The sequence below is a fragment of the Buteo buteo genome, chromosome 18, assembly GCF_964188355.1.
Source record: "Buteo buteo chromosome 18, bButBut1.hap1.1, whole genome shotgun sequence".
NCBI lineage: Eukaryota > Metazoa > Chordata > Aves > Accipitriformes > Accipitridae > Buteo > Buteo buteo.
In genome coordinates, this window is record NC_134188.1 from 18,010,260 (window position 1) to 18,035,817 (window position 25,558).

At 43.2% G+C, this 25,558-nt stretch overlaps 1 protein-coding gene across 4 annotated transcripts in view; it reads left to right on the top strand.

Annotated features, from left to right (window-relative positions):
• MTMR2 (myotubularin related protein 2) overlaps positions 1–25,558 on the top strand; it is a 68,040-nt gene that overhangs the window by 16,373 nt on the left and 26,109 nt on the right. For 2 of the 4 annotated variants that reach the window (XM_075050061.1, XM_075050062.1), the window contains exons 2-3: positions 5,856–5,961; positions 22,898–22,973. In XM_075050061.1, coding sequence (XP_074906162.1) covers positions 5,856–5,961; positions 22,898–22,973 — 182 coding nt within the window. The remainder of the gene's footprint in view (positions 1–5,855; positions 5,962–22,897; positions 22,974–25,558) is intronic. The other 2 variants (XM_075050063.1, XM_075050064.1) reach the window with 1 other exon arrangement.

Below are 25,558 nucleotides of genomic sequence, written 5' to 3' on the forward strand. Positions count from 1 at the left end.
TTAAAGATCATCTGGTTCCAACCCCCCTGCCACGGGCAGGGACACCTTCCACTAGACCAGGTTGCTCAAAGCCCCATCCAACCTGGCCTTGAACACTGCCAGGGATGGGGCAGCCACAACTTCTCTGGGAAACCTGTTCCACTGTCTCACCACCCCCGTTGTAGCCAGTCCCTTTCTGCATAGGATTGTTTCTTATCTTTAGGAAGGCAACTATGTGTATACTTTTTATATTCTTGCTGAACAGAAGTATAGCAGAAGGAATATATGTGTATGTTTTTTATGTTCTTGCTGAACAGAATGAGGCACACCTTTAAGATGCTTGCTTGGAAATGACTGTTCTCAGCAATTACAAGCTGGGATGGTTTAGCTGGACCATCCCTTAAAGTAAGGTCACGACCTTTGTCTCAAGTTTTACCAGAAGTTGTTGTGAAGTTTCATGTGATATGTGAAATAGGTTGTCGTGACTTTCTTCTTGGGTCACATGGCCTGAGAGAAGAGGTTGTATAGTGTGGTTGTCCTTAGGCTGATGTTCACAGAAAGCTCTTCATAGAGATCTCCTAAGAGTTTTCCTTTCTGTGGAGGGTGAGGAAAGGGAAGGAAGCTACCCTCTTTTTGGAGTACAAAGAACGTTGTATTAAATTTCCTATAACAGGGGTAAGGATGCAGGGAGGAGAACTCAGTCCTGTATAAAAGGTGTACTTGTCTGCATCAGGTTAAAGCTGCGGGGTTTCACAGTTTGATTTGGGCACTTCCTTTGCATCTCCGTGCTTATCTTCTACCGGACCCGAGTTCACTGTGCCGCGCTCAGTCCCTCATGTGGTCAAATTGCCACCTTCAGAAGCTATACTAGTGCTTTCTCCTTCCAGGGAAAATTGTTGCTTATCTGCTCTAGGAAAGCAGTAACTTCATATTCAGAGTCTTTTGGTAACAATTGGTGAAACAAATGGCAACTGCAAGTTTTTATTTCTTTTCCTTGGCTTTCTTATACACCGTGTTTTTTAGATTGCAGGGGTCTGGGGGTAGAGATTGCCTCGGATGACTTTGGCAGATGCCATTTAATGGCACTTTTTGAAGTGGCTAACACTTTATCACTTCTTTCCCCCAAGATAGGTCCCCTGTACCTTCATACTTTAACAGGGTAAGTTTGCGTGTCTCAGACACTTCTGTTTGCAGCTTCCTTACATCTTTGTTGACAGTTTAAGCTAAGCACACTGGCATACCTTCAGTTCTGCTACGGATGCAGTAATACCTTTCAATTGCCTGAACAAGAATCACCGGAGGGCATCTGTCTGAGTCTGAATTATGTTTGAAAACCATCTGGCATGTTGTGGGATAGTCCTAATAATAACAAAGAATACTTTATCAGGAGTTGAGTCATTGTGCTTCATTTCCATTGTAATTCTCTTATTAGTTGCATATATGTATTCCATATAGCCAAGGGGTTAATACTGCGTGCAGATACTGTACAAGATCATTGTGCCGACAGCTCTCATTTGGACTCATTTATCATTCAAAATCTGGCCATAAGAAACACATTTAAATAATAAAAATAATTACTAAGATGAAAGACATAGATCAGTGTTAATTGCATCCTAAACCTGTTTCCTGCTTCTGCATGGGGAGGGAGGAAGGAGAGGAGAAACAGGGATGGCAGTAACAGGAGTAAGGTGCTTTCCCTGAAGGTGCTTTTGAGCTGTTGTAGGGGTCTCTTTTTGCGCTTAACACAGACATCTGTCAGCAAGGACTGTGTGGAGCTGCATGAGCCTGAAGCATGGGAAGATAAATGTTCCAGGAGGTCCTTGGTCTTCACAGGTTCCTCACAGGAACATCTGCACTCGCTTTCTTTCCTGTAGGAAGAGCTCAAAGTATTTTGTGAACCTGACTATATGTTGTTTCCTAGAACCCTAATGACGTTCAGAGATAATATCATTATTTTGCATGTTTATTAAGTTGTATTGAACCAGACCTTCAGCTAGCAGTGATTGGCACAGCTGCAGTGATTTGTAACCCTTGCTGAAATCTGCCCAAACCTACCTGTGCTCTCAAGTGTTTGTCAGGTACCCCTGAACCCAGGAGTTATGTCTGACCGTTGTGCCCGTGCCATCCCTAAGGTTTGCTCTGTGTTGTCTTACTGGTGACATTGGGGTATGTCCCTGTGAGAAGAGTCCATCTTTGGTGGGGTCCTCAGCATTTTAGACTGATAGCCGAAGTACCCCGTCATGCTGCCAAAAGTATTGTATGAGACAGCTTTAGCTTTACGTTGGCAAAAGCTGCGATAATGTGCAGAAGCTGTGACAGAAGCAGGAGTAAATGATTTGCCCAAGGTGATGCAGAAAGGCTGGTGGCAAAGTGTGGAGGGAGCTCTGGTCTCCTCACTCCGAGTCTGCATGTCGGCCCCAGGACACTCTCCCGCTCTCACCCACCCAAAGGCGTATGAAGCTGTGTGGTTTGAGGATCTTTCCTTTTGCATTGGCATCAGAGATTGACTAAACCACTGAAGCTAATAAACTTCTCATGTGCATGCAGGGACATCAGGTTAATTAGTTTGCTAAGCAGTGGAGCTGGAGCTGTGCAACTGCCTGACAGCGATAAGAGGAGGGAGCTGCAAGCCAGCAGCGTTTCGGTTGTCTGCTCCTTCGTTCCATCTCAGCTCCCTATAAATGATGGATGAGGAGAACAGAGGCAGCGAGCCAAACATATGCAACCTATGCATACTGTGCAGAGCAGCATAATCCAAGTGGTATTGTTCGCTGTGTGTGCAGGCAGTGCTTCCCAAAAGCTTGCACTGCTGTCGCTGGAGGGAGGCTTCACCGGTGGTTTCTGCGGGAGCAGAAGGACGCTGGTGGAGGAGGGAGCTTTTGAAAATTCACTTCTAAAATGCAAATGCTTTCCTTCATTAAAACCCACTTGAAGCCAAGTGTGATCAACAAACACGAAACACTTTCACAGCTCAGACATGCTGTGGATTATGATTCTCTTTTTTTTTCCTGCATAAAGCAGTTTGCCCCTTAGCCTGCTCAAGTGAAATTAACAATTTCATAAAAATCTTTTGTCTACAATGATTAGATAATCACTCCTTGTGTATTAGGTAGACACTGGGAATGTACCAAGGCAGACAAGTTGTGTAAGCAGAAAAACGGGTGAAATTTTGATCCTTTTGTTAGCACTGTCCCTCCCTGGGAGCTGTTAAGAGCAGGTTAGACAGACAGCTCTCAGGAGTTGTTTGGGTGTAGCTTGTCCTAGCTTGGAGGCAGAGAGACTAGCACACTCCATTAAACCCTTCCAGCCTTTCCAGCTCCCTTTTCTGTGACTAAAGGATGTGAAATTCTTGATGCAAATGCTTCTACTAAGAGGTTACTGTGCTCAGTGATTTAGCGGTGGTTGTTCAGTGAGTAGGCTGTCCTGTGTGGTGCCCATGTGCCAGGTTAGCTGCTGGTGTGCCCCTTGCTTAGTTATTTACACCTGTGCTAAATGACTTCTAAAGGCAGCAGAGTTGCTGACCTTTAAAATGCGTTTAAATACACAAAATTCTGGGCACTGAAAGGGGAGGGAGCTAGAAGACATGGCTTCTGGAGGCTTACTCTGAGCCTCTGGCTCCCCCGGCTGGAGCTGGCGTGGGAGAAAGCGTGGTGGTGACCCAGGGACAGAAGTCACTCAGGGTTGTCGCCCAGTGATAAAAGCATCTCAGTATTTGCTTGCTCTTCGCTGATAAAAAGTACCATTTCCTTAAGGCTTGCTGTGAAGTAAACTGGTGCTACTTTGTGGAACAATTAAATTCAGTGTGACTTTTTTTTTTCCCTCCCTTCCCCCTGCTTTTAAAAAAATCAAATTAATTAAACAGTTGCAAACATGAGCATGAACACTTGGAAGATGAAGGCTGACCATGCAGAAACCGGGCTGAAAGGAGTTTCAAGGGAACACATCCAGGGGTCTGAGCTCGTTTAAGTAAAGTAATGTAAAAATGTGGTTTAATGCTAAGCCTGATTTAGCATGCCTGCAGGCTGCTGTCGCAGAAGTGCTCTCAGCCTTCCTCATCATCTCCAGATACAGATTCCCTCCCTCTCCGTGTGCTGCATCTGATGATTTATACAGCCATATAATGAATCCAATCAGCCCTGTTATCCAACAGAAGACTCTCTTCATATTTATTAATATTTTACTGCCCTGGCAGATCAGCAAATTGAACCATGCATCCTGTGATGCTCATCCAGCACAACGGAGATGGCAGTGGTGTGCAGCCCAGGTTAAGAGGAGGAGGAGGAGAGCGGAAAGTGAGCAGCCTGTTCAGCAGCAGCAGACACTTTTATATCAATTTTGTTGTAATGTGAAACTGTACACAAATTCACTGTATGTGTGAGGCCGTTTGATCCATAAGAATGGGAGGCTTTGCAGATTCAATTCTTGTTATTTTAGTGTAAGATTATTTTCTGCCGGGGACAGAGACTTTGGGGCTGCTGCAGTGTGAGCAGCGTTGTGTGCACAAGTGCTACTGTCCATCTGAACTTACGTGAGTTTACCTGGCAACACAGCAAGAGTTGAGCAAGTTGGAAAGCTGAGTGATCAGCTGTTGAACTGCCTACAGCAAATGCATTCAGTGGAATTGTGCTATTTGATTAGCACACCAGTATAATTTATTTTAAATAATTTTTTCCCAAAGGTTCCATTTCTAACTTTCTACTTGGTAGGACGAAAGAGTTGCCAATAATCTTTAATCCTTGGAGAGAAGGGGCTAACTCCCAGCAAGAGCCCAATTTTGCTGTAGTCCTTCATGTTTTTAACACTGCCTATGCAATACTTTGCCAAACTCCAAAGAATAGAAATAAAAATGGAACATTTTGGCCTTTCGGTGGCTGTTTACCAGCAGCAAAACAATTTTTAGACAATTAACAGATCTCCAGGCCCTTTGGAAGCTCAGATACAGCTGTTTCTAGGTTGTCACATGTCTAATTAATACAAATAGTAATGGTAATATTCGTGCTGGTATTCTGCTTCAGCCAAGGCTAGACTTGCAAACCTGATAGCTGATCCTTAAGAGTGTCTTTGCAGCCAGGTAAAACCTTTCTGGGGTCAGTAAGAATGTGGGAATTAGTTGGCACAGGTAGTGTTCGCTGCTGTACCGTGGCTTCAGGGAGTATCGTTGTACCACAGAGGATCTTTCTTTACAGTCATCTGGGGTTTTAAGAGCATTATTATCGAATGCTAATTTTAAGCAATTATGGTCGTAGGAGAGGTCACAGCATAAAGATGCCATAAAATAAGCTTATTTTAATTGCTTACAGCTGTACTAGAAAAACTGTAGAGAAAAAGAAAATAACTGTTTTGCTTTGCTATTTAGCAATCACACTTTGTATCACCAGAGAGGTATGCTGAGAGTCTTTTTAATTCTCCTGAGGGTTGTACTTATACCTGAAGGAAGAAACTTATGTGTGATGGAAAGAGTTTTTATTCTGAGTTTCTTCCATCGTTGTAAAGCTGCGGTTGGAGTTGTGCTGGCGTGCGTTCAGGAGTCTGTCTGTTTTCATCCCCTTGCAGCGCACTAATATCTCCCATCTGAAAGCCTGAAATGGAGGCCCTTACTTTCTGTGATTTAGGATTTGATCAAGTGTGTGATCGTGATAACATTGGCTCAGTCTGAGCTGGAATTTGGTAATGAATTGTGTGTGCTTTGGTAATCCGTGGCAACGGCGAGTAAAACAGGTTCTCTTAAACCACTGCTGAGGGCTGAATAACTGAGAATGGAAAGGGTGGATAATAGTGAAAAATGCCTGATATGACTGTAAGCGAGTGGCCATACTTGCCGGCTTTTGAGCATTCTTGAGCATGGTTTTGATACACTGTGGTGTTTCTCTTTATAGCGCTTCCACTTCTCACTCGGACCATTCTGCTCACACTAAATCTGCTTCTGCTATATCGTCCGACTCAATCTCCACCTCAGCAGACAACTTCTCTCCAGATTTAAGGGTATGTATGTTCTGTCTAAGAAATATATATACACATATGTATGTATAGTGGCCTCCTTCAGAGGACATTTCTTGCTCCTGTGAGTTTGGATATGGTAAAATGATGTCAGCTTTCAGGTAAATGCCAAATTTTATGTAGCCAGTGCATGAAAGGACCCAAAGTCAGACAGGTGAAATTGGAGTTTAATCTCTACCATATTATTTCCTTCTTTATAAAGTTGTTTAATCTTCAAAAAGCTGACTCTGCAACCCACACTTGGAGATGAATTTTCAAAGGAACTCCATTTTCTTTTAAGTGCTTTAAGTAAGTGAAATCGTCAACCTGCCAGTTGTATATCCTGTTTTTTTCTGTTGTCTGTATATATAAGAGACGTTCTCTCTTGAAAACTCCAGCTTGTTTGTAAACACCAAGTCCTTGGAAGTATCTTCTTTCAGAGGAAGATTGCTATCTCCAAGCTGATAAAAATAATCTTCTGTCACAATAAATTGCTCTGACATAAAAAGGTCCAAACAAGGCTCTTTTAAGTGTGTTATTAGATTAGTTAATTATAAATTCAAAGTTCTAGCTCAGGGTCACAGGATTTTTGAAAGCTGTATGTCTCTTATGAAACCAAGGTATTTGCTGATATACCTTTGCTTTAAAAAAAAGTCCCTGAATAAAAAACTGCTGGTATTGGTACATTCTAGTAATGACTTTTAGCATTTCTCAGCTGTTCTTGAGCATCTTTGTAAAATCTAAACACAGTAAAATCAAATAAAAACCTCTAAATGCAAAACTAATTCCTTTGACAACCATGATAATTTTTTTGTCCCATGTTGTCTCAGTAGTCCATATTAGTAACAGAAAGTCTACCTGTTCATAAGTGGCAAGAACATGAATGTTTCTTTCTAAAGGCAGCTTATTATCCAATATTAAACTAAGATTTGAAAATTAATCAGCAGTTTATGTGTAATCTAATGATAGTTTACACCATTTGCCTATGGATACAAAAAGTAATCTTCAGAACATGCCTGGGTAAAGGAAGTTTGTAATGTGTCTGAAGTTTTTCCCTTGTGAAGTTGTGGTGTTCAGTTACTCCAGGATACAGAAAACATAGTTTTTGGGCTGAGGCTAAATGATTCCAATACTGCTACAGCTGTAAGTGTTTGTATAATATTATTTTAAAAAAATTACACAAACTTATGTTATTTTTTTATTTAATTTTTTTACTGAAGTTTGTGTAAGTGGGTTTCTTTTTCCAGTTTTCATGCATAACTCGACTGCCTTTTCACAGTTTTAGTGACACTTGGGGATTACCTTTAGAAGTAGAGAACGAAGCAATGTTTCTTTTCTGGAATCAAGGTTGTCTGTCTTTCCCAGTTCTCCTTTGTCACCTTATCTGTGTGAACTGTAAGCTGTCTGGGCAGGGATTCCAGCGCTCCTGGGCTTGTCTGGTTCCCAATCCAATAGGGCCTCTGTACCCACTAGCAATCAAAAACAATGTCTGCAGAGGAACGTTCGCTTAGCTGCATGATAGATTTTTCAGGCAGAAGAAGCATATGTATTGTTTACTGGAGGCCATTAGAAGCCCATATTCCTTGCTCTACCACAGTTCCTGTAATTTGCAGAGTGATTTCTTCACAGCCTGCCCTCCTCTTCTTTTTTTTTTATTTCTAAGCAAACTAAAGTTCTGCCATCGTTGGAACAAATGCTGCTCCCCTTTCATTTTAGAACAGTGTTTAAGGAGAGATGGTAAAGCAGAGAATTACGTATTTAGAATAAAGGCACTGCAGGCCAAGTGTGAGCACGTGCCTCTGCTGGCAAAACACTTCTTGCTCTTAACCTGCATCAGTTCTGTGGGGCCCGAATTCAGCATAAGCCTGCGGTACTTCACCTAAAGCTTGTTCTTGCAGAGGTGGTGTGAGTGGCTGCGATGCAGTTGTGTGTAGGCATAAAGCTGGTTCTTGCCTCTACACTGGAGTGACTGCTTGTCAGTGATAAGCAGACCTGGAGAAAATGCATTCCCATGGTTCTGCTTGTATTAGGGTACAGGGAGAAAGGGGTAGTTTCTACTAGTACAGGTTGACTTTATCTCTCCTAAAGGAATTAATGCATTAGCCATTTCTTTCTTCATTCCTGAGAGTGTTTGGTGCTGGAGAACAAGCCTGGGAAGTGGGATGAAGATCTGTCCCCTACCTGTGGACAGCCTCTTGTGTTGGTATTGCCAGTGCAACTGCAGTCCCACAACCTGTTCTCAAACCAATCGCTGTCGGTGCTAGCGCATTACTGTTTGCTCCCCAGGCTTGCTTTTGGAGCCTAGTGCTAGCTCCTAAATAGAAGATTTATTATGAGTGGTGATCAGCTAACATCGATTTCTTTCAGGTCTTGAGTTGAGGAGAACAGATGCCCTCTCTCTGGGCTTATCATTCTTTGTCCAGTTTTCTCTGAATTAACGACTCTGCCATGTGACAGTTCTGCAAGTCTTTTTTTTTTAAGTCAGTTCTGTCCAAGATTTTTCAAGGTCCTCATTGTTCTTACAATTTTCTTTGATCTTTCTGAGATGTGGCCTTGCCTTTGATATTGCAGATGAGGTTATACCATTAACTGATACTGTGGCATGAGCATGTTCTCTGTTCTACCCATTTGCCTGGGCATCTTGTGCAGCTTTGATTGGCCCAAGAAAGCACAAACTCCCAAGTCTTAACAGGTACTGAGATTTGAGCTAAGCACCTTATTACTTCTGAGGGCAAAAAGAAGTCCCACGTTGTTCCTGGAAAAATGTAAGAGAATAAGCTCTGAAGTGGGTACTAATGCGTTTTGTGGTAACTCTGTGGTACGGGAGACAAGTGTCTGGGCTACATGGTGTTCTCACAGGAAGGTGTTGCATCAGTTAGCTTTAAGAGGCTGAAAATAAGCTTTTCAAGATTTTGAAGTGGATCTGCCAATTATGGGATTATGCTCTTGATGTGTATTTAAATTTCTCCTGCTACAATGAATTGCTACATGGATCCATCGTCACTCCTACCTCTACTTGGTCTCTGCCTCTGCGTGTGCATTGACTCAAATTTAGGAATTAAATTTCTTTGACGATGGAAAACCACTTTGTGATAGCTACAATTAGCACTCTCTTTTTCTGTGGGGAATTTTTAGAAGAATAGTAGGCGTCCATTGGGAGGAGGGAACCAGGGGAAGGACCCACATAATTTCTTGCAGTCTGTGCCTGCAGTTTTCTTTTGGAGTGCAATTAACACTCTGTGTGTGTGCGCGCATGTGTGTAATGAGGTAAATGAGACAACCACTGGGGATTCCTACTGAATGCATGTGCAGTATTTTTCCTAAATCTTTCTCCAAAGTATTTAATAATAACCTTTATGAAGGTTTTTTTTTTTTTAATGTATATTGAGCATTTCAATATCTGGAACTAAGATTAAATTGCCTTTCCACTAAAATTTATAGAATTTTCACTTCATAAACTAACTCTAAATAACTTATGGCTGCTTCAGTTAGCTTCATAGGGGAAAAACAAGAAGAAAAAAAATCCCAAACCCAACAGAAAAACAACAAAGCACTATTAGGTTCTCCCCTCCACCCCCTTCCTGATCTCAAATCTAAAGCTGTTTAGAATTGATTTAGGGAATGCACTTTTTGAGGGAATTTTAGCAAATACACTGCCATATGTTTTAACATAAGTTATAGATCAGGCAAGAACAGAATTGAAGTAGTTGGAAGTGAAAATGAGCTGGAAATACGTAGATACTTTGTAATTTGGGATGAGATTTTAAAGACACCTTAGAGCCAACATTGCCAAAGGGATTGAGGTGCATAAATAGCTCTTACAGATCTGGGAACTTGGTGGTTATTGAAGTACAGTGAGATTCTTGCTCCTAAGTCCTATAGGTAGTATTTTCTCTTGTGCCTATGGGCAGATATGTCTGTGCATTATAGTACTTCTCTTAAGTCTTGCTAATGCTCTAGCTTTTATCAGTAGGGACTTTCATTTTGAGTTAGCTGTTGATTTATAGGATAATGCCTGAAATTTACCACGTTCAAAGCTTTGGAGTAGCTCTCATAAAAGGGTTGGATCCTTTCCATCTGCAGTTGGGAAGCAGTGGATACGGCCAGCAAGCCTGTTGCCACTTCCCTTAAGAACAGTACCGTTGCCTGAAAATTTGTTAAGGTCCATTGTGTTTGGTTTTGGATTGTATACAGTGAAAGCCTGAACCAAAGGATGGAAACTTTTGTGTTGGCTTTCTTATATTGTTTCTTGCTTCTAGTCCATTCTGTGGACAGAGGAAACCAGCACAGCAGACCCATATGTCACCTGCTTAGTTGTGCAGCCTTCAGAAAAAGTGGTTCAAATCTTTGTTCTTGGCGTTGCTGTTTGTGACCACTAAACCATTCTCTTCTTTGAGGGCAACAGTAAGATCCACAATTCCTGATACTCCTCGGAGGTCCAGCAAAATATTGTAGAAGCGTATGTCCCATTGTCCCATCCTCCACAATTGTTGCTCCCTCCATAATAGTGTTCTCCTTGAATATATGAGGAATCAGTGGATTTGCAATGGGTTTATATATGAGTTGTAAGAACATTATCATAGCGTGGTCAGGACTCAAAGGTTAGAAAAAGGAAGAAACAGAGTTGCTTGCGTAACCTTAATTTGTTATCCATTAAGTGTATGGTTGGAGACTGTAGAAAAACCCATGTGGTTTATTTTGTAACGCACATAACTGATGCATGACAAAAGGTATTCGAAGGGGTCTTCTCCTTCCAAGACAGTAAATGAATGCCATTGCTGTCTCCTTAGGTCTCCTGGATGAAATCTGTTTGAGCAAGTCTGTGTTCAAGCTAGCCAACCACAATTCCTTTGTAATCGATGGAAAGAAATAGGTCGTTTATGATCTGATTTATCTTGGCTTAAGGAAATGCCCATGCTAGATGAGAACGTCATGTACCTGAGCTGGAGAAGTCCTTGCTGCAGGATATTGTGAGCATTATTTGAGGGACAGCAACTGATTTCTCAGAGCAGATCCCAGCTTTAGCTGTGCTCCAGTAAAGGTGCAGTTTTGCCTCATTTGAAAACCTACTGTGTTTCTCCTCTGACTATGAAGAGAGTTCAGGGTAATTTCTCCAGATGTAGACTTCTATAATTGAAGTAAATCCTGTCCCTCAAGTGATGTTGGATTAACTGAAATGGCAGCCACTGACTTTGCCACCTTTGTGTGACTTCATTCTAGTTTTAGTGCAAAGTGGCTTAGAGTAGTTCTATGTAGAACATGTATATTGTTAGTAGAAAAACATATTGAAGAAAGATGTGATTTTTTTTCCCCCCATCCTTTGCTGTAAATCACTAAAACTAGCCTCAGTGAGCTTTTCCATTGCTATCTCCCTGCCAACGCAGGAAGTGTGTCAGGCTTCGGTTATGTGTAACACATGTTCAACAAGAGCTGGGTTTAGAGAGCGGCATAGCTTTTTAAACTTCAAGCACTCATTTAAGCAATGTTTTTTAGTTTTGCTTTTAAGGGACTTTTCAGTTAGTGAATGATGCTAGCTTGGAAGCACTAAATCATGAAAAAAAACCTCTGCCTAAGCACCTCCAGGGTAGTTGAAGACTCTGCCCTGCCAGTCGGCTCCATCCCTCACTTAATGATGTATGGGCATAAGTATTCCTGTTTTGGACTGGCCCTTGACTCTTTGCATGGGACTGCCTGTAAGAAGACTAGTTCATAGAAAATGCAAAGATGTCTTTGTGGTGTGAGCTTTCCTTCCCAGTGCACTGGACTGTGACCGCTATTAAATTACAGACCATATTGCACAAGCCACCAGATGGTGAAGATAATTGACCTGTGGTCGCAAAAGACTTGGCTGGATATGAACTCGTGATACAAGAGTGAAATTAAATAAACAGTTCATCTTTTTACTGTTACTGTGTGAAGACTTGACCATATGTGTTTCTCTGTGTCATCACTTTGGGCTCAGTTATATTCTCACACGGAGGTGCACCTCACGTTTTTGTGGGTGTACAGGAGTAGAAGCTGTGCAGGCAGAAGTAGTCCTTACCTGATCTGCATGTAGTATTTCCACAGGTCCCTTTGCACATAGGGATGAAATCAGGGCCAAATCCAAGAACAGGCAATGCTTTACATTATTAAAGGTATCAAGCAGAGGGACTTAAAGAACAAAAGTGGAGAAGTAGGAAAATCTTATGGGGAAAAATATTTTAACTATCTCAGAATTCCAACTTTGGCTGTATGAGTTGCGTGTGTGTGTCTGTGGGAAACGGTCTTCCTTTCTCCTTTAGAGCATTAAGCTGTCGATGAACAAAGGCACAAAGGACTGGTTCTGGAGAATGAATGGTGCTCTTGTCCATACGCATGGTCATTCCAGGACAGCCCTGTGAGTGACTGGAATTTTGCCCCTGCCATTGCCATGTTTTTCTAGGACTCCAGTTTCCATGACTGTAAAGGCTATATATTTCATGAGAATTACAATTTTTTTCTTTTTAGACTGTCCTAAGAGATGGAAAATCTTGGTCCCCTCCCTGCACCTCTCCCCAGTATGTCCTTTTCTGCACCTCCCCCTTTCCAGGAAACAAAAACACAGAGTAGTCAACTTCTGGGTTGCAAAATATTGATTTCATGCAAATTAGATGGGGGGAAAGCCAGATGCAGTCAGTTTTCTGTCTCCTTTACATGGAAATAATACTCCCTAAGTGCTCATCTAGTTAGAAGAGAGCAAAGACAGCAAGCATTGCTAATTTTTCTTATATAGAGGTACCTGAATGTTTGAATATGAAGTAATGCACAGTGAAAGAAATCTCTGGAAGCGTTTATGATTACCATCTATTAGGAATGGAAAACTAAGGAGAATAAGCAAATGGCCTTCATATGTTCTTCAAAAATATTTTCAGCTCTTCCTAATTGACTGCTGTATTTCTCCTAGCTACAAAGTGCAAGAATTCTCCTTTTGCGGAGTAAAACCGGGTAAGAGGTGGCTTCCTCCCCCCTCCCTTCCCCCCCCCCCCCCCCAGTTATAGTTTTGTAGATTGAAGCACTAATCAGGCAGGAATGAACAAGCATGGTATTTAAAAGGAGCACGCGGATTTGTGACTGCATGCAGTACCTGCCAAGGTTTGATTTTCTGTAGATGTTTTTGCACTGAATGAAACATCTTCATTCCCCTCTGTATGATTGTTTACTCATTGTAAATATGTAATTAATTGTATCTTGAATCCTTATCTTATATATCACTAAACTCCAAAGTGAAATTCTTTGTAACAGAGACAGTTTTCTGTGACTTATTTTAGTTGGTAGAATTTATAACTCTCTCTTTGGTCAGAGTGTTTTTCTGTTACTTAAGACTGATGATATGAACTTCACTGAACTAGTTTAATGCTTTCCTTGAAAATTTTAATCTATTTTCCCGTATAAATTGTTTGGTAAGCAAAATTCAGTAAAAATAAAGAAAGGATAGAGTCAGGCTAATGTGCTGTCCAAAGGTTTTGAGCAGCCAGTGTAGAACAGAGCCATTGTCATTTGAGATGTATGTGGAACCCTTGGCACTGAAGAAGGTTCTGTATTAAAAAATGTTGGACTTGTCTGAATAGATAAGATCTGCAACCTTCTGTGCCAGGGAGCGTTGCTGCGTTGAGTCAAAGACGACTTTCTGTCGGAGCCTAATGAGAGAATTGTCTTGAGGCACCAAGCCATACAAACTTGAAGAGACAAGCCAGCCGTGGTTGAATGAGTGGCCCTCAACAATGTGTTCCTTTGAGCTTCTAAGCCTTGCCTTGTAGTTGTGCAGCAAGGGCCCAGGAGATTCACCAGCCCAGAGAGGCTGTTGTTCATCACTGGATGCTTGGGTCTGAGTGGAGAAGTACATCGTGGAAAAAACAAAGCAGAAAACCCCAGGGAAACGCTGCATGGTGGCTACTTCCTCCTGCAGAGCAGTCCCTTTATATTACTCTGGTGACTGTACTTTTTTTTTTTTAATACACTAATCTTCAGCTTCTTTTTAAAGATTTTCAAGACAGTGGTAAGTAAGCAAGTGATTTCTCAAGCCTTTTTATACTTTCTCAAAATATATATGGTAGGTAGAGATCACAGTTCGTGATCTGTTTTTTTAATTGTGTCGGGAAAGCATAGTTAAAAGACAGTTGCAGTGTACATTGTATGTGATTATTGTCTTTGGAGTACTGTAATAGGTGGTCTGTTGTCAGAACATTTTATTGATAACTGAAATGCCTCTTTTGTTGTTTTTTAACCAAGCTAGGAAGCCTTCTTTGGCTGAGTGCTCTCTTAGGAGCTGAATGGGCTTGATGTGGTCTTTGGACGGTATATTTGATTCTCTGTGTACTATTCTGAAATGATCCATGTGTCCGTGGTGTTTTGTCTTTTCCTCTTTGAACTTCTAATATCCCAAAAGAGTAAGACACAAAGCATTTCCCTGTAATTAATATCATGCTGGTCTGAATGTCTCTAACGTAGTTTTTCAACCCATCTGGTCATAATCCTCAGAAAAGTCCCCGTGCCTCAGTCATGCAGAGATACTGCTGTTCTTTCCCGTAGTCATTCTGCTGTGCTGTTCTTAATGATTCAAAAATAATCAACAAAGTCCATTTACTTGCTCAATTTATGTTTTCTTGCATTTCCAGTAGGAATACATAGCGCATGAATCTTCTGAAAGTACACTTGAAATAGCATAAATGGCAGCTGAAAATCCCTCCAAAGTAGTACGGTATTTGCAGTCTACAGGAGGATCTGGCAAGTAAGCATGACTACTGTTTTGTGGTCCTTCTGATTGAGCATTGAGAAGACAGAAGCCTCTTAGCAGCAAAAGGCTAGAAAAAACGTGCCCTTTTTTCTGTTGTAAGAAATGTTTCATTTAGAGAAGAAATGAATGCACCTATGAAAAATTATCCTAAATAAGCATACGGATCTTGATTCTGCACATATTTATGTCAGTTCTGCAGCTTCTGTCAATGTCAGCTGGACAGAATTAGACCTCCGTGTTTTTTTTCTGAGGTGAATGGAAAGAGCATCTGTATCTGTTTTGTGTCAGAGGCTTTTACACCATCAGTGAGGTAATGATAAATCTTGATGCACCTGCCATAGTGGCACTGTCCTTTGTCGATTGACTTTTACGGCGACAGCCATGAAAGAGGAAAGGGATGGAGTGGGAGGGCAATTCAGGGAAAGGAATAGGCGAACATGGTCCGAGACCACCAAAAGGCATTTGAAAGGAGAAAAACATTGGTTACGTAAATGTATGTGTTTCGCTTTTGATTTACAAAGAAAACAAATTAAAAAAATAAAAATCAATTATGTAAAAATAATCCTATGGCTAAGCCTTTGCAGAAGGGCTGACTTCCTCATGTGGTTCTCTGAGACAGCAGAATGGAGCCAGCTGTGACCCAAAACCTGTCCCTGGTAACTCGAAGCTAGTAAGACCTATTCTACAAGCTCTGGAGTTTTAATGAAGTTCGTGCAATTTTGGGATCTGGCCTGGCTCCTCTCCTGCTGCCTCTCTGCACAGAGTAAATTTGGACCTCTCTGCAAAGTACAGGTTGTGACTACTCAGTTGTATTGGGATGTCCAGGCGGTTGGGCACTGCTGCACTGGCTGCAGTGAAGCCCCGGAGACAGGATTCGCCCTACCAGATCTGCACTGGAGTTACTTACCCCACTTCTCAGCCTTCGGTGAGAAGAAAGGCACTCATCCTAAAGGTGAATCTCCTAGGTCTGCTGCTTTCCGCTGAGTGAACAGAGTGCCTAGGGTGACTAGCTCAGATGTAGATCTCCAGTTTTAGACGAAATGGATATTCCTGCAGTTTACTGACTACCCTGCCTGCAGAGTGGCAAGAGTGCTGATTCAGGAGGCCATTTCATCATGTGCCAGTCCTTGAGAGAAAGACATTTAAAAAAAAAGGGGAGGGGAGGAAAGTTTAGATATGTTAACGACAAGCAGAATATTCCCAGGTAGTCCATTACAATGTGAAGTATCAGACAAATATTCTCCTGTAGGAGATAAAACCTTTCACTTGGCTGTTGAGTTTCAAATCCATATTTCACTCATAATTTGAAAAGCTATATGTTTTTAAAGTCTACTAATTCTAGGTGTATATTGTTGCACACATACATGTACAACACGCACATTCTTGTCCCCACCGTGTATATCCCACCTGTTACTGACAACCAGTGCGTGCTCATGAGGTAGATGTGCCAAACCTGTGAGTTTAGGGGCTGCAGATGCAAAGCGATTTTGTGTGTGAGTATAATGTTTGTCTGTACAGAGAGGTTATATATGTTTATGTCAAGGGACCAGTTAAGAGACCAGCTTCCTGCTGTAGGAAACACAGAATAGGACTGTGTGTAGCTGGAACAAAAGCAGCTCCAAGCCTGGAGAGCTCGTCTTTTGAATAGACGGGGCAGATGTGGTTTTGAGGTAAGGAATAATGCAGAAGCAAGGTGATCATGGTGTCAGGTCGGACATGTCGCACCAGCGCTGTGGCTTTATGCGTAACAAATCTGTTCACAATGTACAAAATTATTTGGAGTATGTAGGAGGTTACCAAGGAGAGAATAACTCTGGGGGGGGAATCATAAAAAGGGTACATTTTAATTTTGTCTAAACCAAAAAAGATTCTTTTTGTTCATTCTGATTGTGACTCAGGGTAGAAGAATCTATGCAGACTCGGGAAAATTGTTACACAGCAATTTGGTAACACAAACCTGTAGTCTGCCCTTAAGTTGCATGAAGCCAAAAAACCCTGACCTTTGTGGGTTTCGGGACTCAAATATCCAGGAGAAAGAGTAGAAGAGAGTGACTGGAAAATGTCTGGGAGGAACCTCAGGTGCTCTCTTCATGCGTCTTTGTTACCTGGAGGCTTGTGCTGCAGATGTCGGTGCCCAGGGACAAAGTTACTGTCCCCGTCACTCCAGCTGCTCTCCCTCCCTTGCCCTGGGTTTACACCCCTTGAGTTGCTCGTGTAGTCATGCCCCAAGCCAGTCCCAGCAAAATGATCCGGGAAAAACAACCATTAAAAAAGCTATTACGCTAACCCAGGCATCTTGACTGAGCTAGATAGGGGAGCAATTGCAATGCTGGCAGATTGGGTAGGAGGAGGCGATCCTGGCTTGGCCTCAGCCAGCGCAGGACGTGTGTTGCCATCCTGGCTGTGCAGCTCCGCTGGTAGGCAAACGCTTCTCAGACAATACAGGAGGAAAACATAGAAGTTGTTTTGTTCACAGGCAAAAGCAAACGCTGGATGTAGAGTTTCGTGCACCCTCTCGGGTCCTTCTGGAGCAGCGTTCAGCGACGCGCAGACCTCTGAGACCCTGCACTTCGAGTTAGGGTGCAACGTATCTCTGTACCGCCCTGAGCTGGCTGCCAGGGATGAGCTGCGTGCAGGAGTCGTGCAGGGACATCAGTCGGGAGAGGGATTTTTGGAGCAGCATGCTGGCTGCTGTGTTGGGAGGCAGTGTGAACACAATGTTGGAGAGGCTTGGCAGAACTGCGGCATTCTGCATCGCAGTATGAGGAGGTAAGGGATGAGGCGGGGAGCAGTCTTACCTTTTTAGCAGGATCTAAACCTCTTTCCCTGACCCCAGACTTGCAAGGAAAGGAGGTGATCGCTTTGTTGCTGAGATCTGGAGGTTGTGTCAACAGTACAGCATTGGGGTTCTCCTGCCTCAGGTGCTGTAGGTGGGAGGGCGTGAGAGAGCTCTGCACCTTCAGCCACGCATAAGTGGGCTGCAGCTAACACAAGGTGGGATCCTGGGGTAAGGGAAGCAGTTGTTAAATGTAGCAAGTGTGGGTTTGTTCTGCCAAGTTGCTGCTTGAGCAGAGAACAAAGGTAGGTGGTGGCATGAAGTCCTCACACCCTCTCTGAGCTGAGGCAGGACTTGTGTTTAGGTGCTAAGGTACACTCCCGTGCTCAGCATCCCAGAGAGCTGTTTTATCTAGAGGGAGAGCTGCTGATGGGTGGAATGGGTAGATGACGTTACTTGGTAAAAGAAGACAGAAATAAAGGTTATTCTGGTGTTTAACTAAACTCTTCATTCCCCCGGCGATTCAGTTACCAAACATAACATTTATGTGGGGAAAAGATAACGAAGACCTTGTCTGGCTTAGAGGCAAGGCAAAGTAGTCTACTGATTTTCGGTGGTTGTATCTGTTTCTTGCAGAAACCACCTTCATAGAATCATAGAATGGTTTGGGTTGGAAGGGACCTTTAAAGATCATCCAGTTCCAACCCCCCTGCCATGGGCAGGGACACCTTCCACTAGACCAGGTTGCTCAAAGCCCCATCCAACCTGGCCTTGAACACTGCCAGGGATGGGGCAGCCACAGCCTCTCTGGGCAATCTGTTCCAGTACCTCACCGCCCTCACAGTGAAGAACTTCTTCCTCACATCTAATCTAAATCTACCCTCTTTCAATTTAAAGCCATTACCCCTTGTCCTATCACTACATGCCCTTGTAAAAGGTCCCTCTCTGGCCTTCTTTTGGGCACCCTTTAGGTGCTGGAAGACTGCTCTAAGGTCTTCCTGGAGCCTTCTCTTCTCCAGGCTGAACAACCCCAACCGTCTCAGCCTGTCTTCACAGGAGAGGTGCTCCAGCCCCCCATCATCTTCGTGGCCCTTCTCTGGACTTGCTCCAACAGGTCCATGTCGTTCTTATGTTGGGGGCCCCAGAGCTGAACACAGTACTCTGCATGGGGTCTCATGAGAGCAGAGTAGAGAGGCAGAATCACCTCCTTCCACCTGCTGGCCACGCTTCTTTTGATGCAGCCCAGGATACGATTGGCTTTCTGGGCTGCAAGCGTACGTTGCTGGGTCATATTGAGTTTCTTATCAGCCAACAACCCCCAGTCCTTTTCTGCAGGGCTGCTCTCAATCCACTCATCGCCCAGCCTGTATTTGTGCTTGGGATTGTCCTGACCCATGTGCAGGACCTTGCACTTGGCCTTGTTGAACTTCATGAGATTCGAATGGGCCCACCTCTCAAGCCTGTCAAGGTCCCTCTGGATGGCATCCCTTCCCTCCAGCTTGTTGACCACACCACACAGCTTGGTGTCATCAGCAAACTTGCTGAGGATGCAGTCAATCCCACTGTCCATGTCTCTGACAAAGATGTTAAGCAGTGTTGGTCCCGCTACTGACCCCTGAGGAACGCCACTCATCACAGGTCTCCACTCAGACATTGAGCTGTTGACCACAACTCTTTGAGTGTGACCATCCAGCCAATTCCTTATCCACCGAGTGGTCCATTCATCAAATCCATGTCTCTCCAATTTAGAGACAAGGATGTTGTGCGGGACAGTGTCAAATGCTTTGCACAAGTCCAGGTCTCAGTGATGGTTGTGACAGATATGGCCAGTGTGTGGCTCTACTTCAAGGTGGTCCTATTCCTAAGTAACGCTGATTCTGCCCAGCTCTGGCTGTGACCTTCATTGCAGATCTTTAAGCACTCTTTGGTTTTGTTCCCAGCAAACAATTTAAAAACCTGAGGCACGCAGAGGCGGAACGTTTAATTTACAGATGTATATGGTACCTGCCTCAATAGTGTTAATGCATCCGTAGCCAGCTGTCACTCTCCTGCACCTGGGCTGCCGCAGTCATGTCCCTGGCTCCCCTACCTGCTTCCTTGCCTCACTGGAGCTCGCTCTTTGATTTTGCAAGATTTGCAGAGTGCTAAATCTGGGCCCAGCAGTGTTATTTTTAGTCTTGAAAATAGGCTAATAGACAAAAAAAGATTTTTCTCACAGTTTAATGAACCTTTTTTGGTTTTTGGGAGGGAAGGGAAGGATGGCAGCAAGATGGAAGGGCTTTTCATGTCATCTTCTTAGTCATATAAGGGGCAGAGGGTCCATCTATGGTGTTAGCGTCCTCCCAAAGCTCCATGTGCATTGTCCCATCCCATTCTTCCGCCTTGATCTGTTTCCAGAACTCCTCTTTTCTTATCCACCCACTTTTCCTCCCTCCTGCCACCCCCTGTCCTTTAGCGCTGCCCCAGATGTCTTCTCCTGTGCCTGCTGCCTGCATTGTCAGCTGCACACAGACTGCATTTCCCCAAATCAATTTTAAGGAGCCATTGATGGAGGTGGATTTCAGGAAAACGCCTACTGTTCATTTCTCGGTTTCTGCCAGGGCAGGTTTCAAGTGTTCACGTTCCAGCCAGGAGGCTCATTCAAGGTCTGGAGCTGGGCAGATGCTGCAAAGACCAGCACACCAGAGAAGTGTTTGTCCTGGGCTTTCTGACCATGTCCGTCTCAGCCTCTTGGGAAAGATAACTGTTATCCATGGGTGATGTGTTTGCGTCGACTTTGAAATTATCATGTAGGCAGCTGGTGCTGTGTTACCTGAGGTAGGTCATTTGGCTACGGTCAGTTAAGGGATGGTGAAAATGAGTTTAGTCCTCAAACGTGTACAAAAAAAGAAAAAGAAATAATAATTAAAAAAAAAAAAGCAGGGATAAGGCAAGGGGGCAGAAGCTGTCAACTGTGAAGTGCTGTGCTTCCAGGAGGCCATCTGTCCACTGCCCTGTGTTGAAGTGAGTGCAGGTTTGGGTTGCTAACCCTTCCCTCTGACCCTGGGGACTCCACATTTCAGAGAGTGTGAGTGAGCAGATGGATTTTATTAGACTTAGAAGAGCCAATTTTTAAACTGAAAAAGCTTTCAACCTTTTCTTTATAGAATGGTGTTGACATGGAGGTCTTTGTGTTTCCGAAGCTTGCCTCTTCCCTCCTTCTCTCCCCCACCTGCAGTACAGTGTTTAAAACCCACCTGAACACTGCCTACCTAGTGATCGTGGCAGCAGTTTGTCATACCAAGTGCTTTCTATGTATCTTACCTCATATTTGTTTTGGCTTAAGATATAGCCCAGTCCTCCAAATGTTTACTGCCGGACATGCTCCCGCTGACATCTGCAGGAGAGCAGCAAGTCCAACTGTTGACCAAAGTGATCCTGGTAGCAGCTGCTGCCCGTTTGGGGTATGGACCTTCTCAAACAAGTTGTGATTGTGTCCTGAACACAGAGTGTATTTTTGCTAATGTCCTCCCAAGATAAAAGGCCACAAAGATGACCACCACTTAGGGACTAATTAGCCAGAAGCCTCCATCTCATTTGGCATAATCCAGATGTTGCCCTGCTGATTTCAAGGCTGTTAAGTGCAAAAATGGACACACAGGAGTTGAGAGTGGGTCTATATCACAGGCTTTTGGGAGGCCGTCAGTCAGGGCTTTGATGGGATGTGTGATCTTTGGCCAACACAGCTGTGCTGACAAGAAGTCGCCAGCATAGACTTCTGCTAGTTATACCAGCAAAACCTTGGTTTTACTGGTATTGCTGACATGGCAGAGGAGAAGCTTTCCTGCAAGTTCAGTGGTCCCAGTGCGAGCTCTGTCAATGGTGACCTCCCTTTATCCATCCTGTAGACCCCAGTCTGGCTGCTCTGGCAGCCTCCCTGGTAAGAGCTGGCCTAAGTGGGTGCAGTTGTGAGTTTCCTGTTAGGAGGTCAGGACTGTGCTTGCTTTTATTATTATTTTTTTTAAGAGTCTTTTGAATGCATTTTTTAAAATGTACATCTTGTTCTCAAGAAGGCTTTGATCTTGTTAATCTTTTCATCTATACATCAATCTGTTGTGTGAAAATGCTGGAACGTGCTTTTGTTGTGGCATAGGGTTTCTTCGGGTTTTGTTTTCATTTTTTTGCATAGTTTAGAGAATTTTTCTTCCCTGAGGCTCTCCCTCTGGCTTGATCTTACATGAAAGTTGACCACAGACGTGTCAGGTTCTGGAGTGCCACTTTAAGCCATGTCTTTGAATTTTCTTTGCAGGGATTTCCTGATATCAAATTCAAACAATTCTTTTTCCTTGCATTAAGATAAAGAAAGCATTTTGGGTGAGTCTGCACAGTCAGTTGTGAGCAGACCTGAGCTCCCTCTGCCTGTCTCTACCAGGTGGGATGCACGCCAACTTTCAACCCAAAGTCCTGTGGTTGCTACAGCATGAGGCAGGGTCTGGACTAACTAACCTGCTCTCTGTCTGTGTTATTAGGTCAAGCAACTGGTGTGCTGCTGTGGTTGTGGTCATTTGGCCAGTTTGAGGCATGGGCAATATGATTAAATCCATCTGTGTTTCACCATATAGACTTAGCCTTAATCTTGGTCACTTACATATGCCCTTTTCCCTTAGTACTTACCATAGGTTTAGACCTCGGGTTATGCTTTCATAGTTACAGCCATGCTTTCCTAAAATGTCCATCTGCTCATGATAGCAGCTGTGTAAATGCAGTCATATCTGTGAAAAGTAATGCCCTGTGGTATATGTTTATCCCAAGAGAAAGTGGAGGAGGGGTCCTCTGGCAGCCAAAAAAAATCAAAACTGTACCTCCTATACATGCCTATCAAAATACAACCTTTGTAACTACTGAGCCGAATCAGGATCTTTGCAGTTGTTGGACCCTCTTTGAAGACAGTGGTGTGACAAGGTGTCCCTTTTAACTTTCCTCAGTGTAAACTAGAAATTGCTGTACTTTATAGTGTCATGGTAACAGTTGATCACTTCAACTGGGAAAGGAGCCAATCCCTTTGGTTCTGTGTGTAACTCTGTGAACAGAGAGTTTGACTCGTGTTGATCGGTTGGGGAGAAGGTTGGAGCATGGAAGGCAGCCACCTGGGAAGTGTGCTGCCAAAGCACAGAGCTGCCTTCAAATAATTTCTCCATCACAGACATCCTTGCTTAAACACCTGTGTGTGACCCAATGGTATGCTCAAGGACAGCATGGAGGTCTTTCACATGCTTTGTGTTGACCTTTCAGAGGCTGAGACACTAGGCAGTACCTCAAGATCTTTGAATGTTTGTTGTCCTTGATATTATTGATCCGTTGCAGGTAAGTGTAAGCTTCTTGGTTTATGAAAACGTAATGAATTTCTTTTTCTACCTCTGTCTTTTGCCTAGGTCCTGAGGGAGACTAATAAATTAGCTGAAATGGAAGAGCCACCTTTGCTACCAGGAGAAACCATTAAAGACATGGGTATGTGAAAATTCCTTATTGTTTGCTGACCAAATAGAGTATCCTTAGAGCAAAATATCTTGGCGGTCATTGACCAACAGCAGCAAAATGCTTACGTTTTGAGAACCATGGTCAGGTTGTTTCATTAATCGAGTTATTGCACATCACATGAGCCAAGGTAACTATATGTCTTCTAGTAGCATGTAGCAAATACAAGGCAATTCAATGTATCTGAGCATGAGTGATGAGCTAGGTTGTACAGCTTTGCATTTGCTGCCCCCTGAAAGCACATGGGTCTACCGTTTCAAGTTGTGCTTCTTAGGCTGACACAGCACAATTGTGTGTCGAATCTCTATCGCAGACTGCAGCAGAGGATACAGTGCTGTTGCAGAGAACTTGTTGTGACAGGGGGATGGGGCTTTTTTCTTTTTTTTTCATCCAGACATTCTGACATGCATCAGGTTTGCTGATGCACTCCGGTCTGAAAGTTTGAGTAAGCCTCTTGATTAATTTTCTGTGAAAGATTTTGCATTCACTAGTTTTAACATGTTGCCTTCTTCTTAAAATGATATTGAAGAGTGCAACTGCAGTCCTAAAAATAACCTCCCCCCAAACCAAAACTGAAAATACCTGACCAAAAAACCACACTCAACAAAACCAAACCAAACCAAAACCCCACCTCAATGCTCAGTCCTTTTTTCTACTCCTTTCCTAAGGACTCTGAACTCGTACTCCGACCATGCACTGCAGACTGACATCTAACTCACTCCACAGGCACAGTTAGCTCTTACAGCAAGACTATGTTTCGAAGAGGTCCTGGGGAATGGTTTAAGGGACTAGAGTTAGCAGTGTTTTATCTGTTGACAAATGATGTGATGAGCCACGTTAAGTCTGTAAGACTGGGTGGCTTTTGGAGTAGCCCAGACAGCAGCTGCCTGGTCCAGAAAGAACTTGAAGGCAGCAAAAAGGAAACCTTTATTATTCATCAGCAATAATTATTTCCTGTTAAAAGTGTCAAGAAAGGCAAATGTAATTCTCTTTGCATTTTACAGGGAAGGGAAGAAAAATTATTTCAGCCAACCCAATAATCTAGGGTAAGATTGGCCCTGTATAAGACAGGAATTCCATAAGCAGGGGAATTAGTAAATCCTGGTTTCCAGTATCTTTCCCCCATCTGGATTCTCTTATATCTAGTGAAGACTGAGCTTATTAGACTTTCCCTTGGTAGTAGCACTAGTACTGCCTCTCTATTATACCTGGCATCCGTTCTCACAAACAGTCTAGCATTTTAATGCCTTGGAGGTCCCTACTTATCAGATAGAGACTGCTGAAATCATACAACCATGATAGGGTTAAGGTCAGACAAGCCATGTGTGTAGGTACATGTGTACATGTGCAGTGTAATTATATAAAATTGTTTCTGTAGGAAACCAAGCTAATAAAATGCAAATGTAAAAGGTGATGTGGCTTACAAGCTGCCAAGGCCAGTGTTTGAGATCATGCCTGGGATTCCTTACCTGGAAAACATTTTTCTAGCACTTTTCCTCTTTACCCAGAAATCCTGTTCCTTTTCAGATGTAAATGCACACTTCCTTGTTAGTAGATTTTTTTTTTATTAGTAGATTTTTTTATTATTATTTTTTTCAAACGTTTTGAAATTACATTTTGAATAATGGAACTCTAGTGGAAAATCCAGGCAGTCTGCCCTCACCCTTATTATGCTTCACAAGTCTGTTTTCAAACCTCTGTCAAACTAGTCTTTGAAAAGAAGTGATTAAGAATTGGCCAATAATGAAAGACTTGGTTTAATTAGAACTGGCTAGAAGCATTTTGTGTTTAATTGCCCTTCAAACAAACACATGTAAATTAAAATAAATAAATAAATAATGAAAATGCTAGCATGTATATGCATACATATGATTTTATTTATTTTTAACCAAAAAGCCTGTGCTACATATTTTGCTCTAAATTAGTCACTTCTGATATTTTAAGGATCCTTCTCCGTATCCATATCTCAAGAGTCAGTGAAGACTATGCAGAAGCAGAGCTGACATGAGAGAGATTTAGTTACATGAGTTGCCAGTGGCCTGGAGTAAGGCAGTATCTCTTCCTCCCTCCCTCCCTCCAGGCTAAATCTCACGGGATAAAGGTAGAAGAAATTCAGGTCCCCATCTTAACACCCCAGTAGCCTCATACCTCATGTACGTGGTGGCTGTCACCTGGATGGGAGGCAAGCTGTCCTCCTGACTTCACACAGCCCTTGCAAAATGGATCCTGTAGGGTTTGGAGGCTTGAGGTTGTTAAGATGGTCCAGGGAGTTCTTTTGTAGATCTGGCAGCTCTGGGCAGTGGGTCTCCTTCTGAAAGGATCTCTGTGTGTTTGAGGGGTGTCATTACTTGTCGGTGGTAGTGTAAACCATTGCCACGGCACAGCCGGCCAACTGCTTCAGTGGCAGAAGACGTGATGGGTCACTGCTGGGTGGTGAGGGGGGGAGGGAATGACTTAAATGTTGGTGTTTTTAATTGATGTAAAACAGAAGGGCAGTTAGGGGAGGTGTTTGCTGTGGAAAACCAGCAGCACCTCTTGCCTTTTGCTGGAACAAGTGA